The sequence below is a fragment of the Humulus lupulus genome, chromosome 6 (genome assembly GCF_963169125.1).
Source record: "Humulus lupulus chromosome 6, drHumLupu1.1, whole genome shotgun sequence".
Taxonomy (NCBI): Eukaryota; Viridiplantae; Streptophyta; class Magnoliopsida; order Rosales; family Cannabaceae; genus Humulus; species Humulus lupulus.
Window position 1 is genome coordinate 9,947,729 of NC_084798.1, and position 26,601 is coordinate 9,974,329.

General features: G+C 32.2%; 2 protein-coding genes and 1 long non-coding RNA gene across 4 annotated transcripts; 1 reads left to right on the forward strand and 2 right to left on the reverse strand.

The window, feature by feature from the left end:
* The first annotated feature begins 4,713 nt into the window (after positions 1-4,713).
* LOC133784678 (uncharacterized) lies at positions 4,714-11,215 on the forward strand. Its single transcript, XM_062223966.1, has 8 exons — positions 4,714-5,321; positions 6,366-6,515; positions 6,973-7,107; positions 7,196-7,366; positions 7,878-8,006; positions 8,099-8,266; positions 9,265-9,623; positions 10,316-11,215. Exons 1-8 carry the CDS (start codon positions 4,745-4,747, stop codon positions 10,958-10,960), a joined length of 2,334 nt encoding a protein of 777 aa, XP_062079950.1. The 5' UTR covers positions 4,714-4,744; the 3' UTR covers positions 10,961-11,215.
* Positions 11,216-16,438: 5,223 nt separating this feature from the next.
* On the reverse strand, positions 16,439-17,938 carry LOC133783771 (uncharacterized). 2 transcript variants are annotated; one of them, XM_062223402.1, is made up of 4 exons: positions 17,732-17,938; positions 17,216-17,653; positions 16,644-17,138; positions 16,439-16,538 (listed from the first exon to the last, which is right to left on the reverse strand). In XM_062223402.1, exons 1-3 carry the CDS (start codon positions 17,930-17,932, stop codon positions 16,689-16,691), a joined length of 1,089 nt encoding a protein of 362 aa, XP_062079386.1. In that variant the 5' UTR covers positions 17,933-17,938; the 3' UTR covers positions 16,439-16,538; positions 16,644-16,688. The 2 variants fall into 2 exon arrangements, with proteins under 2 accessions (XP_062079386.1, XP_062079387.1); XM_062223403.1 differs by having other exon boundaries at positions 16,439-16,569.
* A 3,343-nt stretch (positions 17,939-21,281) lies between these two features.
* On the reverse strand, positions 21,282-22,244 carry LOC133783772 (uncharacterized). The gene is made up of 3 exons (XR_009870951.1): positions 22,217-22,244; positions 22,064-22,115; positions 21,282-21,666 (listed from the first exon to the last, which is right to left on the reverse strand). It is a non-coding gene; the product is annotated as an uncharacterized LOC133783772 (long non-coding RNA).
* Between the last annotated feature and the right edge of the window lie 4,357 nt (positions 22,245-26,601).

The following is a 26,601-nucleotide window of genomic DNA, read 5'->3' on the forward strand; positions in this document are numbered from 1 at the left end:
GGAGACATTGGAAGTCTACAATGTCTCCCACTTAGTGAGACGTTGTTGCTAGGGTCATTGTAGGTATATATCTCACGTCTCCCACTGGGAGACGTGCCTCACTTCCCACGTCTCCCACTGGGAGAGGTACAAAGTCAAACGTTGATTTTCCACCTCTCCCATTGGGAGACGTGGGAAGTGACTCACCTCTCCCAATGGGAGACGTGGGAAGTCCCTAGGAGACATCCCACGTCTCCCATTGGGAGAGGTGAGTCACTTCCCACGTCTCCCAATGGGAGACATTGAAAGTCTCCCACATTTAAAAAAAATAAATTAAATAAATTTATAATTAATATTATTTTAATTTGATTTAATAATTAATTAAATTGAAATAATATTAATTTAAATTGAAATTATTTTAATTTAAATTGAAATTATTTTAATCTAAATTGAAATTAATTTAATAATTAATTAAATTGAAATAATATTAATTTAAATTGAAATTATTTTAATCTAAATTTAAATTAATTAAATTGAAATAATATTAATTTAAATTGAAAGAAAAAAATATATTTGTTAGATATATACAAGAAATACAATATTTGTTAGAAATATTCAAAATGAACAAATATTGCATTGTGTATGAAGAAAGAGTTAAAAAATTAAAAAAAAACCTATCAACGAGGTCGGTAACTTTGGATTATCGGCAACATATATGTCGCTCATTCTTGTCGCAACTCATCAATTTGTGCCTCTGTATATGATGTGCTTGTTAGCTGCAAGAAATATAAAGTAAAATATATTAATTAATTATTTGATTACATTTATAGTTTCAAAAATAATTTGTAAATTTTAATTAATAATACCGTTCTCAAGTAATGCCCGGGACTCGCATGTTCAATCAAGTAATGCCCGTTCTCAACTAATCGTTTATTATCCTAAATAATATCGGGCAGCATTTCCCCTATAATAGTGACCTAACCATCTGCATGTGAATAGCAAAACAAACAATTCAAACAACATATAATAAGTTTCTTCCTTATAGAATGCCTATATAAAATTAATTGTTTATTATCCTAGATAAAATCGGGCAGCATTTCCCCTATAATAGTGACCTAACCATCTACATGTGAATAGCAAAACAAACAATTCAAACAACATACAATAAGTTTCTTCCTTATAGCTCCGCAGCACACAGTCAAATTTCTCAGAACCTACTTCACTAATACACACAAGTTCTCAACCTTCCGTTATCACCGCAGCACACAATTTTAATCTCAGAACCTACTTCACTATGGATGAATATTTAAGATATTCAAACTCTTCTAACATTTGTTTAATAATATTAAAAGTAGAAGTAAGAGAATATATATTTACCTCTTACAATTAATAATTCAAAAGCTAGCAAAATTACTTCAAGTAGTAATCGAATTCGCTATTAAATCCACAAACCAATATAAATAAATTAATAAATAATAAATAAAATATCACTAAATATCTAGCAATATATAACTTATTATTATAATTTTAGAAACTTAATTACCTCAAATGTGTGATTGATAGATATAGAAGTTTTGATGCAAAGTACTCTCTAAAATCTCACCACCAAAATCACAACCTACGAAATTAAATTAATTAATATGTTAAACATTACTAAACAAATATCACTAAATTCCTAATAAGTAATTGATTGGTAAACAAATAAAAAAAAACTCCAATGAGCCACTAATTATAACCTAAACAAAAAATCAATAAAAAATTTCATAACCTAAAATCTCAATAATCAACAAAAACATAAATTTTTTCATATATTTATATTTTTAAAATTATTTAATAAATTTATTTTAACATAATAACTATATATATATAACAAAATAGTTAGAATTTAAAAAAAAAGAAGTTTAAATATACATACAAAAATATATCTAAATTTCGAAATAAATAATGATAAAAATTAAAAAAAATCATGAACATATATATTATAATGAAATATATACAATGTGATAGGTTAAATTAAAAAAAAACTATGAAATCTTAAATCTATAAAAAACCTCCATGAAAAAACAAATAAATCTAACAATGTATAGAAAAAAATGCATAAAAATGTAAAACTAACACAAAATCATGTATATTATTCATCCTAATGCTAAACCTATGATTTTTTTTATCAAAATAATTAACTAAAATTCATAAAAATTAAAAAAAACTAACCTTGAAAACCCTAAAATCGCAGCCTCTTTCGTGCTCTCTGTTTGGTGTGCTCTCTCTGTTTGGTGTTATGAGGAAGAAGAAGACCCAAAATTCATTAAATGGCCAGGGGGACATCCAACGTCTCCCACTGGGAGACGTGGGACACGTGGCACGTCTCCCACTGGGAGACATTGAATGCACGTCTCCCACTGGGAGACATTGAATGTATAGAGGGGTACATCCAACGTCTCCCATTGGGAGACGTGCCACGTGTCCCACGTCTCCCAGTGGGAGACGTTGGATGTACCCCTCTATACATTCAATGTCTCCCAGTGGGAGACGTGCCACGTGTCCCACGTCTCCCAGTGGGAGACATTAGATGTCCCCCTGGCCACTTCTCAACCTATTTCCAACGTCTTCCACCATTTTTAATGTCTTCCAATTGTAGTCATTAATAAAAACTTTCAATGTCTTACACCATTAGACATTTAAAACCCCTGATAAGTTTTAATGTCTTACACCAATGGTGTAAGACATTGTAGGGAGTCATTGTATATCAAATTTGTTGTAGTGCACTGACGCAAAAACTCAACTATGGCAGTGCTAAACTGACGCAAATGACCTTTTTTGTTGTAGTGAACGTTGCCACTGCTGGGCAAAGTTGCTAATTTTCTTTTAAATTAAACTCATCCACATCATCTACCTACCCTATCACTTACCCCACCACTGACAAGCACTCCTCTGAGCAACTCCCATTGGAGTTGCTCTTACCATACCCAAAAATGTACGAACTTGTTCTTTTTGTTTTTGTGGGTTTTATTCATCTCAAAGATTAACCAATTTAACTACCATATGACAACTGCCTAAACTAACTTTAACTAACTCTCCTAGTTATTTAAAGTTAGTCTATATATACAAGTTTCAGGGGCTGTTAAGAGTGTGGGGATTCGGGCTACTGTATTGAGCAAATTCACTAATTGCTCGGGTGTGTGTGAGAGTTTTTCACTAAGTTTGAGTACTTGCACGACCGACACTCTCCTCTGAAAATTAGTGGTAACTTAGTGACTAAATATACTACTTTTTTTTTTTAATGAAATGACTAAATATATTACTATTTAGTACAGCTAAAAATGACATTTAATAATAATAAAATTATGTTATATAGAATTAAAAAGTTGTCAGCGATAACTTTTTTCTAGTAATATTTAGTACGAATACATTAATATTTTGTTGTTAAAATAGAAATAATATAAATACAGTAAATAGTAAATTTTATGAAATTCCAGCGTAAATAATATTCTTTGATTTTATTACAGGTTATTATACTTTACATTGTCCTCTTCTCACGAGACACCATATTTAATTAGGTGACATTGGGAATAATCTTTACTTCATCTCTAATTAAGTTATCTTCTCATGATTGAGAGGTTTCCGATTTATTATTAAATAGAGAAAATAGTTTTAACATCAAAGATGAAGAATTCACGGCTCACTGTTGAAATATTTTTTTGATGAATAAGAATCACTGTTGAAATATTTATATATAATAGCTTTATAATGTCTAATCAAGTTTCCTATGAATACATCTTAAATAATTAGACTTTATCAATAGAGTGTTGCTATTTAACATTTTAAGGCGTCCAACACTACATGAGGTGACATCCTGTTGGTTAGCGATACCTCATAATATTTATTAAATTCAAATTTGTATGACCCGATATTGAATTACACCAATAATAGTACGTCACCTCTTTGTGGTATAGTGTCCAATAGCAATTCTCTTATCAATGTTGTGTTTTCTTTTCTCAATAAATATGGTAGACATCAAAATTATATAATGACGCGTACTCAAAATTTAAAATAATATTTATGATTAAAATTAATTACATATTAGTTTGTAGGTGAGTTTCGATAATAGATCATTTATCTTTTTTTTATATATATATATATATATATATATAAGGTGTACTACTGGACATTTCATTTATAAAAAAAATATCATTATTACCAATCAATTGTATTATTGCTATAGATTATTCATAAATAAATATTATTATCAGCTTCACCCCACCCACAAAACAAATGGACAATAAACCCTAACCACACCACAAAATCAAGACTAAAAAATTTATATTAATTGTTTAATAAAAAAATATTTTAAAAATAGCTGAAGCTTTTAACTTTATTCTCTCCACCACCATGCAACTAGTTATATCATTCTTTTCAATATAAAAATTGACATTATAAACTTCATTTCTTTCTTTTATTAAAATTCTAAAAGCATTTTAATAATGGAATAAAGAAAGATTAAGCACAGAAATTAACAAAAAAAATTAAAACAAATCAACATGAAATCTTTCTTTAGAATTTACGAATAACTATTTTTTTTACGAATACTATATATGATCACTACTACGAATTAGGTATATAATTACAATATATTTCAGCCATGATCGACTTGGGTTTTAGGAATATAATATATATATATATGTATATATTTGTTTATGTAATAAGGTTTCAATCAAGTAATATATTGTTCTTCCCTCAATAAAAAAAAAAAAAAAAAGCAACGGAAATGGAAATGGAAACGGGGACTCGTAATGATTATGTTCGTAAACCAGAGGAGGAGGAGATGGCTATGGCGATCAGAAAAGGCATGAAAAACAAATGGAAAGAAGTGGTGGAACTATACAGTAGACATCCATTGGCTCACGTGACAAGGATCAGCCGCTCAGGCTACACGGCGTTGCACGTGGCGGTGTCAGACGGCAAAGAAGACATCGTCAAGAAACTCGTGGCGGAGCTTGTCAAAACGGCGCCGTCAGGTGTTCCGGCAGCTCTGAAAATACGGAATGAAGAAGGGAACACGCCGCTGCATGTGGCTGCGTCGATGGGGAGCGTCGACATGTGCAAGCTCATCGTCAGCGGCGACGTCTCTCTCGACCGTACCGGCGGTGCTGAGTTGGTGGAGATTCAGAACGAATTGGGGGAAACTCCGCTGTTCTTGGCTGCTTTCCACGGCAAAATGCAAACTTTTCTGTACCTGAACGATGTTCTCGTGCGAAGAAGGAAAGTAGAAGATGCAATCAGAAGTTGCAGGAGAAACGACGGTGACACTATTTTGCATTGTACAATCAATGCCGAATACATGGGTAACATATATATATATATATATATATATTTCATATTATATATATACATTTATATATATAATTATAGGACAATTCTTCTACCTTCACTTTAAGCCCTACCGGTCGGGCTCTTATTGTTTCTCGACTCCTGAATAGTTTTCGGCGCAGTTTTTTTTATGACCATGTATATTATTGTAGCTATTTAGAGCATCAGCAAATTTTCAGAAAATTCCGAATAGTTTACAGTACCGAAAACTAGGTTCAAATATGTTGCTTTCCACGTGCATAAAAAAAATTAGTCACGCGTGCAACAACATATTTGAAACTAGTTTTCGGTACGGTAAACTATTCATAATTTTTTGAAAATTTGCAGGATGCCTTAAATAGCTACAATATACACAGTCATAAAAAAATTACGCCGAAAACTGTTCATGAGTTGAGAATATTGAGAGCCCCACTGCTAGGGCTTAAAGTGAAGCCTCTATAGGGAAATTCCCTATAATTATATAAACAGTATAGAGTTAATATTTTTTGGAGAGTGAAAATTTCCCTAGTTCATTCATTAATTAGCCTTTTTTTTTCAAAAAGAAATGCTATTACTGGTGCCCAACACATAATGCATAATGAGGTGGTATACGTGCAATCCTGATCGCTTGAATTTAATAAATAATATGAGTTATCGTTAACTAATTATAGATTGTTATCTTATGTGATGTTAGACATTTTAAGATATAAAACAACAACCTTCTTTGTCAAATCATATCACACTATAGCAACTTATAATTAATTCATTTTCATGACTAATATATTGAGTAAAATTATTGGATAATGATAAGTACTTTTAGTATTTTCGGTACATAGATAAGTTGCAACTCTATTTTTTGTACGTAATAGTATATTAGCTACAAATGATTCCCCATAAAATTTTAATTTTTTTTTGAATATTTTAGTATACTGAAATCAGAATTTAAATAATTTATTGCATACACATATAAATTTTGAAATAAATGTTTGTTTATACTATTGATGGCGTAAATTATTGAGTGTTGGGGCCGCATATTACAGATTTGGCATTTCAAATAGTTAAGAGTTATAAAGAACTGGCTATGTATGTTAATGACGATGGGGAAAGCCCTCTTCATATATTGGCCGAAAAGCCTTCAGCCTTCAAAAGTTCTACCAAGTTTGGAATATGGAGAAAAATCATATATGGAAGTAAGTATTTACATATTAAATTGTAAACGTTGGTGTCTTGGAAATAATATTATAAAGAAATGTTTATGCTTTTTTGTACCCTATATTTTATCTCATTACATGTGTTAGATTATGTGTTTTGTAAAATTGTTAAAATAGAACCATAAACTCAATTTTGATAAAAAAAATTGAATATAACAACATAGTTTTTAAGTAGAATGATTTTATTTTTGTTCTGAATTGTTAGTTTGGTAAATTATTTGTGATTTTCATTGAAAAAATATTGAGCAAAATCGGATTTAGGGTTTTATTTTAACCATTTTATAAAACATAGAGTCTAAAAATTAATTTGTCAAAAACACAGATTCTAAACAGATAATAAGAAAAAACACAAAATCCAAAAAAAAGATAAACCCTTCTTTATAATAATACCTCAATATATTATGTAATCATTTTGTTTCCTTGGGGTGGTGGCAAGGTATTACAGTGGAAAAGCCTAAGGCCATAACAAACTATGAAGATTCACCAAAGGAAAAGGCACACAAAGATTACCCCCAAAACTACGCCACTTTGATCGGTTGCTTCCATCTTCTAAAGAAGCTTGCTCTGGCAGGTACGTATATATATATATAATATAAATACATATAAAAAAACACCATTTGCTTACGTATATAGAAATTAACATTCAGATATGTAGCAAGTTTTTTTTTACTTAATTATAATTTCCATTATTTTCTATAATTTAGTCGTATATGGAAATAGAGGGGGTAGAAAAGAAGCCGATCCAGAGGATCATATGAGAAACGACAAACGTAACCATGAAGACATTGCAAAAGAAGTCGACCGAAAGAATCCAGTAAAAAATGTCAAAGGTGAATGAGTTCCTAATTGGTTATTCCTCTAATTTGTTAAAAAAAAATGTGTTGACAACTTTGGTATTTATTATCAAATTTTTTTGGGTTCGGTTTATATATGGTGAATGATTTCCTACAAATTGAGCTTGTTCTATTAAATATATAATCTTAATGACCTTCACTGATAGAATTTTACACATGTGCATCTCACTAATACTATTTGATTTTACTACTATAAAAAATATTTTTTTCTCCGATTTTTTTCTTTACTATACAGTACAGTTTATTTTTTGTGAGTACTGCAGGAAAAGAATATCTTTCTCCGCGGTTTTGTTGACATAATAACAAGAGCAGTTATTGTTGGAAAATAATAACAATTTTTTTTATAAAACATTTTATTGACCTTAATGTTGGAAATGAAACACTCACACAATATCACTTTTCTAGACTTTGGTTCTTCACTCATTTAATTAGAAGCTCTAGGTTGAGACCATACATGTATTCATCATTTATTAATTGATTCACACAGAAAAGTCAGCAGCTCGGAATAGAAATGATGATGAAAATGAATATAGTTCTGTTGTTCCATACAATTATATCAATCTCTTCAACTTTGGCAAACTCTTATTGAAGGGGATACTGGTTTTAACGGGACAAGGTAATCAAAGTATTCATTGTCTATTTTTTTTCTCTTTTCTTAATTATTATATCTACTTGATTATTATTATTACTTTGGTTTGTGTTAAAAAGGATATGGTGGGATAATCAACATGATCCAATTAAAAGAGAAGCATACGTACGCTCAAGAATTGTTATTTGAACTCCTAACCAATGATCTTTATTCAAACGAACGCCCTGGGGAGATGCCTCATGCACATGGTGGTATACATGATCACGAAATTGAAGAAGACGAAATATGTAAGTATATAATATATTATTGAACTATAACATAATAAATAATGACATTATTGATTGTTGGGCATTAAGCACCTTGTTTGATATATATGAAGAAATGCATGAAAATAATATAAAAGTGAAATTACAATTTAATAATTTTATATAGATTATTTGAATTAAAAGTAATAGTAAATAAGTAATTTAATTTGAATATATAATTTAATAACAAAAATTTCCACTTTTCTCTTTAATTTTGGAGATTAAAGATTTTAGGGGACACCCACTAATATTTTTTATATCCATTTTTCTCTTCCACCTTCTTTTTGTCCAAACCAAACAAACAATTTTTTTTTGTTCCAGTTACTTTTCACTCCAAATTTTCCTTTCCTTTCTCTTTTCTCTTTTACTAAACATAGGATGAATTAGGGTATTGAGCGGCTTAGCTGTACTTTTAGGCACTTTGTTTTAAATAATACCAGTAGCTCGGTGTCAGTACTGTACTGGCTTTTTTCGTTTATTCAATGTCATCAACACTAGTACTGATGCCATTGATGGCAACAATGTTAGTGATTTATTGACGTGGTTGCCAAGTTCTCGGCATCGACATTAGTCAAACAACATTGATCAACATCGTGGGGTCACACCAAAGCTCATTTCTCCATATGTAGTTGGTAAACTACAAAATAAAATTTTCACTGCCTTAATTATTAGCGGTTGTCATTTAAACCATATAGTAACTTATTCTAGAGACAAATCAAATCGTTTCCCATCATTTCAAATTAACCCTTTAGTTGCTTCATATAAATTATTTTTCCTAATTGACTAAGAAAAACAGTTTTCACATCTATATATCTATTTTAACTCTAGATCATATTTTCCTTCATTTGTGTAATATTATATTATTATCTTTATATAATGTTGTTCTTTCTTGTAGTATATACTCAATATATATTTAAGCAAAAAAGTTTAATTTTTTTTCTTCATATCCCCATTATTAACAATGATTAACTCCTTGGCAGTCAAAAAAATCTTAAAAGAAGTAAAGCGTCATAAAAAGACAGACACAGCTGTGTTAATTGCATCAAGAAATGGTATCACAGAAATGGTAGAGGCCATCGTGGAAAAATTTCCATTGGCGATCTATGATGTGACCGAAGATAAGAAGAATATAGTGTTGGTGGCCTTGGAACATAGGAAAGCACAAGTATACAAGTTGTTGCTGAAGACACATCCAGAAAATGAGAGCCTTTTTTGGAAACTCGACAAAAATGGTAACAGTGCACTGCACATTGCGGCACAATTGGATAGAAAACGACATAACCAGTGGAACATTCCCGGTGATGCCCTGCAACTGCTCTGGGAAATCAAATGGTATAAGGTACAAAGTTCTTACATTATTATTAGTTCATAAAGCCACAATTATGGTTCAATGTAATTTTGAGAGTTTTATCTCGATGGGAGTATTTTTAATTGTTATTGATATTATGTTAGACATAAAATAATAACAAAAATTACTTAGGGTTTATCAATGATTAATCTCAATTTAGGTTAATCTGATACACATGTTAGATATTCATACAACATTTTATCAATAATTTTGCATACAGCGTAGAACACAATAAATAATTAAAGAATATAGTAAACATACATGATTCAGCTATAGAAAAAACGTGAATTGTTTGTGCAATATTAACCAACTAAGCATTTATTTCTAGAATCTAGATTATCTGATTATAGATTGAGGATGAGGCTATTCATATATATAGAGTTAGGGATGATACTCAACTCATCAAATATTTCAGTTAACTAAAAAACACACTAATATGCTTCAACTAGACTACTATAGATACTAAATTCATCAACAAGAGATTACTAAAATTAAATGGGTTAGATCAACAAACAACTATTTATAAACCCATATTTTAAAAAACATGAAAATAAATAATGTAAGTCTAAATAAAAGTTCAACACCGTTGTATCAATAAATGGCTAACATTTATGTGTTTTGCTTTATTATTAGATAATGATATTATAAACTTCTAAATTATTTTTGTGATCATGATCATGCAGTTCGTGGATGATACTATGCCACAAGAATTTAATGTTCGTTTCAATAAAGAGAAAAAAACTCCAGCGGTGGTTTTCACAGAAAACCATGAGGACCTTGTTAAAAGTGGTGGAGAGTGGATGACGAAAACCGCCGAAGCCTGCTCGGTAGTGTCCACCCTCATCGCCACCGTTGCCTTTGCCAGCTCCACTGCTCTACCAGGCGGCAACAATGACAACGGAGTGCCAATTTTCGAGAAGGCGCCGGCGTTTAAAATCTTCGCCATGTCGTCACTGGCGGCCCTCAGTTTCTCCATCACCTCTTTGGTTATGTTCCTCGCCATACTCACTTCCCGTCTTTCAGAGAGAGATTTCGGTAAAAGTTTGCCGTTGAAGCTCCTGATTGGCTTGACATCACTCTTCATCTCCATAGCTTCCATGCTTGTTTCTTTCTGTGCTGGCCATTTCTTCGTTCTCAAAGACTCGCTCAAAGTGGCTGCCTTTCCGGTCTATGCTCTCACTTGCATTCCTGTTACTTTCTTTGCCATGGCTCAGTGTCCACTCTATTTCGATCTGGTATGTGCAACGTTTCGGAATCCCTTTGGGGACGCAACAAAAATTCTTTCATATCGTAATGATATACAATCGAAACGTGAATTACAAGACTAGTATATATGGAGATTGGAGAATTTATATGCATACGTACGTATAGTGTATATTGTATGTAATTGAAATAAACTTTTGTGTGTGTTTTGATGTTGCCTGTTTAATAATAAGTTCTTGATTTAACAAGTTGTGTGTTCATTGATGTATGTACGTAATATTGGGGGTTTTGGGGATATATTAGGGCAAAAGATTCTTATTTGTTTGTGGCAATAGGCCTATTGTAATTAGGAGGAAATTATATTTTATATGAGATTTTTAATAAAGTGAGCAAAAATATGGCTTTTTTCTTCAAAAAAATTTAATCCATGGCTTTTTTTTTTTTTTTTTAATTTTAAATTTTCACTTTTATGGGTTTATTTTCCCATATTTTTGTATAAAAGTTGTTTTATGTCATAGTTTTACTCTTAATCAAGTTTTATTAATTTGGAAAGGTATGTTTGTAATTTGATTATTATTTTTTAGCTTATTTGTTTTTTATATTAAATTTTTCTTTAATTGTTTTGCAATTTTTTTTTGTAATATGAATTGTTGTTAAAATTATTTTTTATTTATTATATACATTTTTCCTGTTTTTTTAGATTGTACGTTTCTTTTTTCAAATCCTTGGTAAGATAACCAGTTATTTGATTGATTTTTGACAGTTATGTAAAAAAAATCCCAGAGCTAGGTTAAATAATATGCACCAAGAGAGGCAATCAGTTATCCTGAGAGGAGCAACTTTCTGCCATAAGAGGGGTAACCAGTTACCATAAAAGGGGTGACGAGTTACTCATATTAAATATGAAAAGAAACATCAAATTTGAAGAAAAAAAGAAGTAGAACACTTCATTAAAAAAAGAAGAAGAAGTAACTATAATTTTAGTAACATAGGTAACTAGTTACCATAAAGAACCCATAAATATACATACACCAGAACGTGAAGGTAACCAGTTACCCCATAAATATACACACAAAGAATGTTAAGGTAACTAGTTACCCACTCACGTTTTCATATTTTTATTAGTTTTCTTTCCAAATTTTGGTATTTCTATAAGTGTTATAGTAAAAAGAAAATGTTGAAATCAATTTTTTTACATATAGTGAAAAAACCATAAAAAAAATTACAATAATAAATAAAAAAATAGTAAAATAATTATGTAATGTTAAAATATATGTGTGAAAAAAAGACAATAGAATGAGAAAATAATAATACAAAAATAAAAAAAAGAAAAAGAAATTATGAAGGAAAAAAAACAAATGAATAAATAAAAATGAAAAGAAAAAGAAAAAAAATGAAAAATAAAAAGAAAAAAAATATGAATGAAAAAGTTGGTACAAAAAAAAAAGAAAAAATGGAAGAAGAAAAAAGAAAGAAAAAAAGCTCATATGTGCGAAAAAAGAAAAAAAAATGGAAGAAGAAAATATTAAATACAAAAAAAAAAGAAAAAATAGAAGGAAAAAAAGAAAAAAAAGAAGAAGAAAGAAAACTGTAAAAATGTGAACAAAAACAATAAAACAATACAAATGAAAGAAAAAAATAGATAAATAAAAAAAATGAAAAGAAGAAAAATGGAAAGACAAAAAAGATGAAGGAAAAACTTGGTAGAAAAAAAAAAGAAAAAGAAAAAAATAGAAGAAAAAATAACTGAAAAAGTAATCAAAAAATGAAGAAAAAAATAAAATAAAATTACCTTCAAAATAAAAGAAAATATAACTATGATAAAAAAATGTGGCATTTCCATATCTTAGTTAGCTAATAATTGTATTTCTCTTACTTTAATTTTTTATTTAATAAATTTTCCCATAACAAATTAACATAAGTATAATTTTCATATTTTTGCACATTGATAGTATAAAGACATATTTTTGAAAAATTTCCTATAATTAGCACATATTTATATTTGTGTATATATCTTTCATACTTTTTTTTTTTTTTTTAAAAAGTCACTATATTTAAAACCAAATCGATGATACTTTTTTTTTTCTATTAACATTGATGTTATGCATATTCTGTAATTTTCTATTAATATTTATTTTAACCATTTATAAAAGGGAGAAGATACAGTAAATGTACATTATGGGTGCATTTCATATATATATATATAAATGCCAGATACGGGTAATATACACGTTTGTTTATTTTTATTTATAGAATTTATTAATTATTTTTACTAAATTTATATCAATGTCATATAAATTTTGAAATAGATATTCTATTTTAATTAAATAATTTATTTATTTTTGTTTAAGGTTATGTTTGTTATAGATTTTGAATTTGGGAGGGACAACAAGAGATCATATATTATATGTTTAATGTAATATTAAATATTATACGTGGATTTTAAATTTAAGTTTCTTACTAGTTTTAAAAAAAAATTGTTGTTAATTCACAGTAGATTATATTATATGTTAAATATAATATTATTCTAATAAATGAGTTTAAGTTTAATTAAATTATAAAACTTATGATTTTATTATTTTTAATAATTATCACTATAAAATATTTCAAAACTATCATATTTTAATTTGTTTAATTATTTATTATTTTTAAATAATTATCATTATGAAATATCTCAAAAATATCTTATTTTAACTCAAATATTTTTTGAAAATTTCGAATATGTATGTATATCTTATTTTCTGGAAAGTGCCTAGTAAAGATATACATATTTTTTATTATTATTTTCTGAAAATTTCGAATATGTATGTATTGAACAAATTTAACCATCTCAAGATTAAAGATACTAATACTCCATTCGATCATAGTGTAAAACTAGAGAAGAATGAAGGAAGAGCGGTGGCTCAATTGGAGTACGCAAGTGCTATAGGGAGTCTGATGTATGCTGCCCAATGTACTAGACCTGATATAGCATTTGCGGTGAGTAAATTTAGTAGATTTACAAGTAATCAAAGTGTTCACTGGAAGACTATTGGAAGAGTCCTAGATTATCTCAAGAAAACCACAGGACTAAGCCTTCACTACTCCAAATTTCCTTCAATCTTATAAGGATATACAGATGCAAGCTGGATATCCAATCTCGGGGACAACTTGTCCACAACTGGTTGGGTATTTACACTTGGTGGGGGTGCAATTTCTTGGGGTTCCAAGAAACAAACATGTATATCTCATTCCACTATAGAAGCAGAGTTTATAGCTTTAGCTGCTACCGACAAATAGAACGAATGGTTAAGGGATCTATTGATAGAGATACCCCTAATCAAAGAGAATGTATCCACTATATCGATACATTGTGATAGCCAAGCAACATTGGCTAGAGCATACATTGGAGTGTATAATGGGAAGTGTAGACACATCAGTCTAAGACATGGATATGTAAGAGAATAGATTCAAAGATGAGTCATCTCAATATCCTATGTGAGAACAAGTAAAAATATGGCGGATCCTTTCACTAAGCCATTAACGAGGGATTTACACTACTACAAAAAAGATTTTTTAGGACAAACATTGCGAGTCCTCTATTTGAGAGCCTTAAAAACTAAGGTTTTTTAGGACACGCGTTGCGAGTCCTAAAAATTCTGGTTGAGTGCCTTTAATAGATTTTTTAGGACTCGCAGCGAGTCCTAAAAAATATGGTTGAGTGCCTTTAATAGATTTTTTAGGACTCGCTTTGCGAGTCCTAAAAGAAAGTTTTTAGGACTCGCAATGCGAGTCCTAAAAAATCTGGTTGAGTGCCTTTAAGTGATTTTTTAGGACTCGCATGCCTTTAAGTGATTTTTTAGGACTCGCGTTGCTAGTCCTAAAAAATCCCATTGAGTGTCTTTAATTAATTTTTTAGGACTCGCTTTGCATGCCCTTAAAAGTAATTTTTTTTTAAAAAAAAATGCAGCTACAATTTTCACTTTAATTTAAAAATATATATCAATTTGAGTGTCAAAAATGTATTAAAAGAAATTTGAAAAGAAAATACTAAAAAAATGGAAAAAAAATTTGCAAAATAAATTAAAAATTTCTGAACATGTGTATTGTAATTAGCTAGCTATAACATCATTCATTTTGCTCTAACCAATTGTAAAAATGACATTGCCCATTCTTCTCGAACTTCGTCAATTTCTTGAGTAGTATATGGTTTGTCAGAAGTGAACTGGAAAAAAAAAAAAGAAACAAAACTTTAATTAGAACTATATTAGTGGTAATAAATTCAAAGCATATACAAAAATTATACTAGATTAATATTATGTAGTTGTATATTGTTTGTTACCTGTTTCGGCAAGAAATGTTTGATATGAGGGGCATTGATAAGTACATTCTTCATCATCCTCATAACGTAATATCCGTAGTCGATATTGTTTGGTTGTTTACGGCACTATATAAAGATTGGTAATACATGTATAATTCTTAGTATTAAATATCTTAAACATCTTTACATATACATAATCTATATACAAATAGAAACATACCGTAGGTTGGAAATACTTTACTCCCGATGGGCGTTTGTTGATCTTTTGACGTGCTTTCATTCTTTCTGTGAAATACATCTCAAATGCATCATGGATGGTCTCCTTGATGGTTGTCCTGTTATCTAATGGTGCATTGAGAGGATCGAGAAAACAACAATAATGCAAATAGGGAAATAATAAAAATAACATCCAATGCTCCCTGTTGAAAGAACAAGTATTACAAAGTTGTTAATTTTAAATTCTATTTGTTTGTATCAATGAAAAACATATTAATTAAACTTACTCATGGTTATAAGGCATCACTATCCAATCATGCTTTATAGACGTGCAATATAACATCCTATCACATAAAGCTTGAGCACGACTATCTGCAGGAGTCACGGAAGTAGAAACCTTAATCGGATTCATAAACAACAATGATCCTTTCTTTTCCTCGTCTAATAATAGTGTCTGGTACAAAATCCTATAAACAAATATAATGTATTAATAAGAAAACTAAATAATTGATGAAAGAAAATCCTTACAATAAATATTATTAACTTCATATAGAGCATACCTCATGTAGAAGATAATACATGATTGTCCAATCATCTCATTTCTACAAAATTCAAGTATTTCATCCCGAAATAGAGCAAAATATTCACAAGCATGGCCAAACACATCAAAGTCAATAGACACTTCAACGGCATAATCATGTTTAGTCCAAGCATTGACGATTTCAAAAACTTGTCTTAAATTAGGCGACAATGAAGATGGTTGTTGCACCTCTTGTGACAATGACTCCTTAGGCGCTCGTTTTGGAACTAGTTTTTGAGTTTGTGGTGCTAATGGTAGAGAAGTTTTTTTCCCAGCTTGTTTTCCTTTTTTCTTCACTACCTCCTAATAATAAACCCATAACAAATAATTAATAATGGAATAAGTAAATAAAAATTTAATAGTCTTACAAGAATTACCTATGTCGCTCCATTGAAGATGACTAGCGACTTGGGCCAACGTATCAAACTCCCAATAGCTTGTTTGACTGTATAAATCTCACTATCAGGGATCGGGTTAACAAGTAGAGCATCAGGTTGGTCAGCAAACTCAATTGCTCCGCGGTAGTTTTCTCCTAAGTTTTCTCCATGGATGTCTGAGCTACTAGTAACTAGAATGTATCCCCTACCAACGATGTTGGTGATAGAGCCTAATGCAAATTTGCATTCAATCATTTTATCCTGCACATATTTAGATATGTATAAATATGTTATACAAGTTCACAAATTTAGATTTGAAAAAGATAAAGCTATACCTGATTTGATCCAGGAGTGGGGATAAACACAGGTGCCTCTTCTGGTTATGGGGGCGGGGGTGCTAGAGGTTGATGCTGCGATTTCGGTGATGCTTGATGAGATGGTGTCACCTGATCTATGGGTGATCCATAGTTTGGCACTGACGCATGAGAAGATCCTCCAAAGCCACTATGTTGTCCTTTCATCTGTTCCATAAACTGTCGCATCATTTCCTTTTGTCTTTTGATCATTTCTTGTTGTTGTTTCATTATTTCTTCTTGTTGACGGTATTTTTCTTCCATCATTGCAAATCGAGCCTCAACTGAGGAAGCCTCAAATTCTTTTCCCTTTTTCTTACTGGATAGTGGGGTTTTCCAGAATTGGCTAGGCGTTACACCGAGCCCAATACCCCTCACTCGCCCTCTGCTCTCAGGGGTGCCTAATGCCATAGTAAGCACATCCTTAGACCCATCAGGTTCAAATTTTCCTTCACTCATGAGCTTAGTATAGTGCTCCTGCAAACAAAATATAGAAATATAGTTATTCTCATTAAAAATAAGTAATCCAATCATATAAAATGTAGTACACTTACTATGTTGCGAGCTACGCTTGTTGCCTCGGTACCAACCGGCTCACCCTTTTTGTTAGAATGTCCCGCCAACCACAACTGTGACCTGTCGATTTCAGACACCTCGAGTCCAAATTTTTTTTGTTGCAGCCTTTCCAGTGCCAACAAATACCCACCTCGTGACATATGATGGTTGTGTTTATTTTTTTTTCGACGATCTTGATGTATTTTTCTTATTTTCTTCCAATCATCAGTCATGCGTGAAACACAGAACTCATCCCATTCTGTTTTAGTGATCAACTGTGAGTAACCTCTTGGCATATTGAACGTCTTGATGGTCGGATTTGCATCAAGTACATCATAGATGCATACCTTAGTCAGATGGGATTTGAATGATCTCCATCGTTTTGCCGCCCTTGACATAATTTTTCTTTTTGATTTATGGTCTATGTCAAATGTAGCCTACAATTGAAAACAATACATATCGTTAGTCTACATTAAAAATACAAACAACATATATTATAGTGATAGAGAAAATACCTTAATGATTTCCCAAAATTTTTCTTTGTTTGATTTAGGGACTTTATCCCAACTCGCGTATGTGATTGAAGCACACCTCTTGATAGTTGATCCGATCATTGATCCCAATTTTGATCTCATTGTACCAATCACTTGTCCATATTCATTGAACTTGATCGGTACCTTAACACCTTCACTTTGCATTTTGGCTATGTCGGGCATGGTACATAGTCCCCTAATAGATCTCACATGCACTATAGCAGTGTCATCATTCTCCTCCTGACCAACATTATTTTCAAGTCCAGGAAGTGGACAATCATCATCAAGTCTAGGAAGTGGACAATCATCATCAAAACCTCCTGGATCAGCCATGGAAATATCTGAAAAGGAAACGATTATAAACAATGCTAATAGGCAATCGTCAATATGATAGGAAAATTAAATATAAAATGAACAAATCCAACCTTCAGAAGAAGAAAAAACAAGTCAACATTTATCACAGTATATGATCAACCCATACACCGTCACCATCAAAACGCAAACAAATATCATCGTCATCTACACCATCATCAATAGGGTATTCGGTAAGCTCTGGTTCAGGAATTGTGACAGGTTGTTGAAGGAGTGGTAAGTCATGTACATCATTCTCTTTGTCTCTCAAATCTATCGGTTGAGTAGGAACCACGACTGACCATTGCTTGTTTGATGGATCATTCACATAAAAAACTAGTTTGGCTTGTGTTGCCATTATGAAACGATCATTTTTGTGCCCAATTCGATTTAAATCAACTGAAGTAAAACCTAAATCATCAACCTTTACTCCCTTGTCACTTTTCACCCAATCACATAAGAAGACCGGCACTCTAGTTGTAGTATAATCTAATTCCCAAATTTCTTGGATTACTCCATAAAATGTCATATCACACTCTACAAGATTTTTTTCCTTTGAACTAGAGATTTGCACAGTTTTTGCTACAATACAAACTCCACTATTCTGTGTGGTTCTTACATTATCTCGTTCCAAAATATTGAATTGAGTACCGTTGACGATGTATGATGGGTACTTAAACACATTCAGAGAAGGACCACAAGAAATCCACTTAACTATGTCTGACACATGACACGACGTGTGGGTCACTTCAATTGCAACCTTTGTTAAAAAACATGAAATAATAATTAATAACATGTCATGCAATCAAAACAAAAGATTTAAAATTATTTACTCAAATCAATACCTTGTTTTCTAACCAAGTACTAAACGTATGATAGTGTTCATCTTGGATCCATTTTTGGTTCTTTGACTTAGATGGATATTTTTTCCGAAGCCAAACAAAATTATTCCTTCATAAATGTATGCAAAATTAGTATGAATCAATACAAATATCACAATAATGTTTTATGATATCATACTGTCTAAGATAACTTACTCGATGTAAGGTTGAATCTCATCAATATTTTGCAATACAAGACAGTGTGCTTCATGTCTTTCATCTTGAGTTATTGAGCATATAACACCACCTTTTCCACCATAACCACCATTACTTTTATTTAATGTAGATTGATTGCCCACGCTTGTCACACCATGCAAGTATTCTGAACAAAATTCAATGGCTTCTTCTGCAATATAGCATTCAACAATACATCCTTCGGGTCTACTTCTATTTCTAACATAACTCTTAAGAATCTTCATGTATCGCTCAAAGGGATACATCCATCTTAAATAAATAGGTTCGCATAGTTTAATCTCTCTAACCAAATGGACTGTAAGATGCACCATTATGTCAAAAAAAGGTGGTGGGAAGAATCGCTCTAAGTAACACAAGATTATAGCAATCTCCACTTGTAAATTGTCTAACGTTGAAACGTCAATCGTCTTACGACATAAATACTTGAAAAACAAACACATCCGTGTGATTATTTATCGAACCTTTCTAGGTAGCACACCACGAATAGCCACAGGTAGAATGTGTTGGAATAGGACATGACAATCATGAGATTTCATGCCGACCAAATTTAAATTCTTCATATCCACCAACGTTCTTATGTTTGATGAATACCCTTATGGAACTTTAATATTGTATAGACAATTGCAAAGTTCTTTTTTCTCATCCTTAGTGAGTGTGTAACAAGCTGCCGGTAAAAATGTTCTATTAGGGCCAGCTTTTGGATGTAGGTTTTTTCGCAAGCCCAATGCAGCCAAGTCTTTCAGAGCTTTAATACCGTCCTTACTTTTACTTGGAATATTTAACAAAGTTCCTATTAGACTATTACACACATTTTTCTCAATGTGCATGACATCTAAATTATGTCGCAAAAGTAACTTTTCCCAATATTCAAGCTCAAAGAAAATTGATTTTTTCTTCCAAGGACTTGTAGACTCATCCGCACTAGTCAAACTAACTTCAGTCTTATCCTTGCCAACACTCTTTCCACGACCCTTCTTCTTCTTAATTGGACAAACAATAGGTTTTCCTACCTTAAACTGAATTACAGATACTTTATTAAGTACTTGATTCCCAGTCAAAGGAACTGGAGCCAAACCAAACTCTTGTTCACCATTGAATGCATTTTTCCAAGTTCTAAAATAATGTCTCCGGGGCAAGAATTTTCTATGTCCCATATAGCACACCTTGCGGGAATGTTTCAAATATTGAGAGAAAGTCTTCTCCTCACAAATAGGACAAGCTTTGTATCCTTTTACACTGTAACCAGATAAATTTCCATAAGCGGGGAAGTCGTTGATTGTCCATAACAACACCGCTTGAAGGGTAAATTCTTCTTTTCGGTATGCATCATAAGCCCTAACTCCTTCATTCCATAAAGTTTTCAAGTCATCAATTAGGGGAGCTAAGTAGACGTCAATATCGTTACCAGGTTGTTTAGGTCCAGATATCAGCAAGGTCAGTAAGGTAAACTTCCTTTTCATACAAAGCCATGGCGGTAAATTATATATGACTAGCATAACAGGCCAACAACTATACTTACTACTGAGAGAAGTATGAGGATTAATTCCATCCGTAGAAAGAGCTAGACGAATATTTCTAGGTTCATTGGCAAATGAAGGCCAACCAAAATCCACTGTCTTCCACGCTGGTGAGTCAGCAGGATGTCTAAGTCTACCGTCCTTTATTCTCTTATTCGCATGCCAAGTCAAATTCTTAGCATGATCAACATTTCGATAAAATCGAATCAAACGAGGAATTGGAGGAATATACCACAAAACTTTTGCTGGTACTCCTTCCTTAACTTCCTCTAAATTCCTTTTCTTTTGCCATCTGGACACACCACAAGTATGACACGAATTCGCATCTACAAGGCTATTCCGATATAATACGCAATCATTAGGACAAGCATGTATTTTTTCATATTGCAAGCCTATTGAGCACATAGTTTTCTTAGCCTCGTAAAATGATACGGGCACCTCGTTTTCTTCAGGCAGTAAATCTTTAAAAAAAACTAACAATTCCGTGAAACTCTTATCACTCCATCCATTTTTAGCTTTTATATTGTACAATCTAAGAAGGGCTGATAGCTTTGAAAATTTAGTGCAACCAGAGTAAATCGGCTTTTCAGCGTCATTAAGAAGATTTTCAAATTTAACGGGATCTACTTTTGATTCATAATATGCATCGTCAATCATTTCATCTAAATTATCCTCACGATCCAATTGCCTATAATTCCGATCTTCATTCATCATAGGAGGGTCCGGAGTAACATGAAGCTCTTCACCATGCCAATACCATATTTTATAACTTTTGTCTATCCCGTGGAAATATAAGTGCTCTTTTATTATTGTGGCAGTCATCTTTTTCATATTTCCACACTTACTACAAGGACAACAAATATAGTTTGGATCTTTGGCATGATCCAAACTAAATTTAAGAAACTCATCGACCCCTTTTATATATTCTACTGACATCCTATCAGCTGACATCCATTCTTTGTCCATATTGCGCCTATTTGTTTTAATAAAAAATTAAAATTAAGAAAATAAAATAAAATAAACATACAAAACAAAACTAAGTACAAAAAAATCTATAGAAAATCAGGCAGCATATCCCCTAATTTACTAGCCTAGCCATCTGTCCCAATCAACACCAATATGTCAAACAAATCAAACAGCACACAGGTTTTCATCCATATATCATCGCAGCACACAAAATTCTCAGAACCTACTTCACTAAGACATGCAAGTTCTCAATCTTCCATTATCACCACAGCACACAGAATTCCCAGAACCTACTTCACTACGGATGAATATCTAAGATATTCAAACTCCACTAAAGTAGTACAGTTATCATTCAAAATTGTAAAATATTGATTTTTTTAAAAACTAAATCAAATGCAACATACCTCTTGCAATTAGCTACCAATCCAATGCCTTAAAACCAATCAAAATATTAACCTATTCATTTTAATCAACATTATAAAACAAGAAAAAAGTCAGATGTTGACATGCTCTTTTAAAAAAGTTAAAATCAACACAACAAATATATGCATACATACTTGTATATTCTTTTACAAGTCACACTTGTATCAACAGCTATTACTTTGGACTGCACACCGCTCTGAGACATCAGCAAGTGATTTGAGATTGCACTTAATCAAGGCTTCAACAAAGTAGCAAGTTTCATCTTTCGTGTTACCTTCAGGAACATCTACCATAAATGATTCTATCACCAAAGTCCCTGGTCTTCCATCAATTATTTCTGGATGAAGAGAGACAATTGAAGAGTAGTTCTGAAAAAAAAAAACAAAGAAAAGTTGAGGATCAATGGCTTGGTTTAGGCTGCCTACAATTAACATAACCAAGAAATTTGTATATATATACAGTATATATAGTCTCCTCCTTAACTTTCCTATGGAAAGTCTATCGAATACGAGTAATCATGTCACATTATTAAACATTGATCAACAGAACTTGATTATACTCGCTAATCAACAGGACCAATTTCTCTTTTCACAATACTTCACATGGTGCACAAGAAAACAAATCATATATATTGCATAATTAGAAGTTTTCTTGATTGAAAGAAAGAAAAAAAAAAAAACTCCACATAAGAATAGCTGCAAGACAAAGAAAGATTTAAGTTTATATGTGCATGAAGAGTACCCATAAAACTCTCTTCTAATGCAAAAATTACAAAAATATGCTAATGAATCACTACCAAGACTAAAATACCATATTCTTTTACAAGTGTGAGAAGGAAATGAGCACTCTTCATTTTTTTTTTGGTAAACTGGTTAAGCTCTCATTTAATTTGATCATCAATCTTTTTTGCTTCATTCAATGACCAATTGCAAGGAAGTGGTCATCTTTCTCTCTAGTAGTATTACTTAGCTTTAAGTGCATTCTTAGCCACTTGTTTGATTTTAATTAGAGCTGAGAATCTATTTGATATTATTTGTAATAAATAAGATATTACCTGCCTTTAGAATTTAGATGTGAAAACAAGACTTCTGTTAAGTAGAAACAATTCCATGTCATGCTTGGGGAGCACTCTATAGAATTTTCACATATCCTAACTAATACATAAAATTCAAAACAACCCTTTTTTTGTCAACACACAAACAGTGCTTTTCTACCATCTCATTAGTTTTTCTGGTCATTTTACTACATTTATTCTCTAAAAGAAATGTGCTAAATTAGTTAAGTTGTTCTTAAATCCCCTGTACTTGCAAACGTCACTACCATTCCATGATTCAAGAACGCCCTTTGGAGCTTTAGAGATTTTCTCTTTGGGGAATTGTGGTATCACAGCCCACTCCATTGAGTACTATGCATAGAATGAGAAGTGGAAAAATGGGGAGTAATGATGAAGCAGAGGAAGGAATTGATCTCATATCTATTTTCTCAATACAGAGGCTGCTTGGGATTATTGGGTTTTCTCAATGTGGAACACAATAGTTAATATATAGAGAAAAAGAGAGTGGGACTGAACTGATTAAGCTAGTAGACTTGTGGTAATTCTTGTGGTATGCTTCTTTGTTTTGATATGTCTGAGGAAATGTTTCGTTTCCAACCAAAAACTGAAGAAGAAGAAGAAGAAGAAGAAGAAGAAGAAGAAGAAGAAGAATCAGTTGCCATTTTATACACTAATCAAAGTAATGCGTGATCTGTTTTGTTACGAGTTGTGGGTGATGACTACTGATCAGCTGGATCAAGCGTCTCAAATTTGGGCCAAAATGATTGATGATATTAATAAGAGATCTTTTTCAAGTGGTTTGGTTTTGTGTCAACTACTTTTCTTAACCACGATGGCTATATATATATGTATATGGATATTTTTCTTATACAAAAAGAGTTTTGCCAATAAACATTTTCTGGTATATACCAACCAATTACCAGATAAAAACCATGTTTAATGGAGCAGTGAAATTGCACATCATATAGAACATTCTAAAGGTCAATTTCTATCCATCACAAAAGGAGAAAATTAGAAGAAATAATGGTTTGATGACATCAAAATAGTATTATGCTAGCTCTTCAATATGCATAGAATGAGAAGTGGAAAAATGGGGAGTAATGATGAAGCAGAGGAAGGAATTGATCTCATATCTATTTTCTCAATACAGAGGCTGCTTGGTATTATTGGGTTTTCTCAATGTGGAACACAATAGTTAATATATAGAGAAAAAGAGAGTGGGACTGAACTGATTAAGCTAGTAGACTTGTGGTAATTCTAGGGAAGAATAGTCAACACCTCCTTTCCAATCCATTCCACCCAAAAAAGATAAATAAAATTGAAAAAATTAAATCAAGTAAAAGAATAGTCAATAAACTCACGAGCTAAACAGATGGAAAAAAAAACTGACATAAACTTGTTTTGTCCATAGGTTTAGCTGGTTGCACTTCGTTTTCAAAGAGGCCAATGTCTCCTTTTTTATATATATTTATATATATATATTTCTAGTCCAAATAATTGATAACACATCAAGAAGTAGTTTAACAAAAGTAATATTATGATGCATACATTAATTCGGGCTCATTTTTGAAATGAATGTACCTCTTGTTTGGTCTACTCTAGCATAAAAACTGAAGTATGATACTAATTAAGAAGAACGCACTGAGGGGTTTTCAGGACTTATTAAAAAGTATGGAGCTGTGCATTAGTTACATGGGTGGAAAGTAACTCGTGGTGCCCCTGTGGTGTCGCACATGCTTTTTTTGCATATGACAGCTACATATATTGTAGGGCTATTAAAGAAGAGGTTTATAAGGTGATTGAATTATTAGAAAAGTTTGAACTTGCTTCGGGGCAGAAGGTTAATCTGAACAAATCCTATGTCTTCTTTAGTACCAATATAGATCAAAGGACGCAGATTGTGGTCCTAGACAGATTAAATATGTTAGAGGCATTGGAGAGGAGTGCGTATTTGGGTCTTCCGAGTATGCTTGGAAGGAATAAAAGGACTGTGTTGGGCTTTATTAAAGAGAAGGTGCGTAAGAGAATTCAAGGGTGGGATAGACTTGTGGTCTTCCAAGTACGCCGAGAGACGGAAAGCAAAGATGTGTATATATATATATTGTGAAACAGAGATTGAATGAATTTCTTACTAATTGTTATTGAATAAACTTGATCATTACAAACCTATTTATAAGCTAATCTGTGTTAAGCACCAAGACTGGTTTAACCGAATTGGTTAAAACCAATTTACTAAAAGACAAAAAAACGGTAATAAACTAAAAACAGAAAAGCAGAAAGAAAGGAAAAATACAATATAATCAGTTATAACTAATGTAACTAAAATGCAATAAATATATTTTCCTAATACCCCCTCCTCAAGATGGAGCGTAGATGTTGAAAACGGACATCTTGGATATGTGTGATGATAACACAGGGAATGAAAGTGGTTTAGTGAAGGCATCTGCCAATTGAAGAGAGCTGGAAATCGGAATAAGGCGTATAGTTGAATCCTTGACTTTGTCTCTGATAAAATGACAGTCTAATTCAATGTGCTTCGTCCGTTCGTGAAAGGTAGGATTATTTGCAATGTGTATTGCCGACTGGTTATCACAATAAATAAAGGAAGGATTGGATTGAGGAAAGTGAAAGTCTCGAAGAACATATCTCAGCCAAGTAATTTCACTAGTAGTGGCAGCTAAAGCACGGTATTCTGCTTCTGCGGAACTTTTGGATACAGTAGGCTGTTTCTTTGTTCTCCAGGAGATAAGGGAATCGCCTAGAAATACACAGAAACCGGTTGTGGATCGTCTTGTTGTTGGGCAAGAAGCCCAGTCCGAGTCAGAGAATCCACGAAGATGCATGGTTGAGGAAGAAGAATAGAGAAGTCCCTGGCCGGGACTACCTTTCAAATATCTGAGGAGATGGTGAATGGCCTGAAGATGAGTGGTGCGAGGACATGACATAAACTGGCTGAGACAGTTGACAGCGAAGGTAATGTCAGGTCGAGACAAGGTGAGGTAGAGAAGACGACCAATTAATTGACGATAGTGAGAAGGATTAGCTAAGATTTCGCCTTGTTCATTGTCAAGTTTCAACCTCGGATCCATTGGAGTCTTGCTTGGTTTACTTCCCATGTATCCCGTGTCTTCAAGGAGTTGAAGTACATACTTACGTTGTGACAAAAACAGAGTCTCCTTTGTTCTGGCTATCTCAAATCCAAGAAAGTATTTGAGGTCTCCAAGGGTCTTGAGCTTGAATCTTTTGTGCAGGGCATCTTGTAATTTGTGTAGAACTGAGATGTTGGGCCCTGTGATGATAATGTCGTCCACGTACACGAGTAGAGCTATGAAGGTGTCATTGATACCTCTTGTGAACAGCGTATAGTCAGCTTGGGACTGCTGGAAACCTTCTTGTATGAGAGCGTCTGTGAGTGTTTTGTACCATTGCCTCGACGACTGTTTGAGTCCATATATGGACTTGTGC

Excerpts from the sequence above, each read along its gene's own strand:
- LOC133784678 (XM_062223966.1), top strand. The coding sequence starts at position 4,745 with ATGGAAATGGAAACGGGGACTCGTAATGATTATGTTCGTAAACCAGAG. Across the intron at positions 8,267-9,264 it reads AATTGAAGAAGACGAAATAT|TCAAAAAAATCTTAAAAGAA; the intron begins GTAAGTATATAA and ends ACTCCTTGGCAG. Across the intron at positions 9,624-10,315 it reads GGGAAATCAAATGGTATAAG|TTCGTGGATGATACTATGCC; the intron begins GTACAAAGTTCT and ends ATGATCATGCAG.
- LOC133783771 (XM_062223402.1), bottom strand. The coding sequence starts at position 17,932 with ATGCCCGACATAGCCAAAATGCAAAGTGAAGGTGTTAAGGTACCGATC. Across the intron at positions 17,654-17,731 it reads AATTTTGGGAAATCATTAAG|GCTACATTTGACATAGACCA; the intron begins GTATTTTCTCTA and ends TTTCAATTGTAG. Across the intron at positions 17,139-17,215 it reads CAAGCGTAGCTCGCAACATA|GAGCACTATACTAAGCTCAT; the intron begins GTAAGTGTACTA and ends TTTTGTTTGCAG.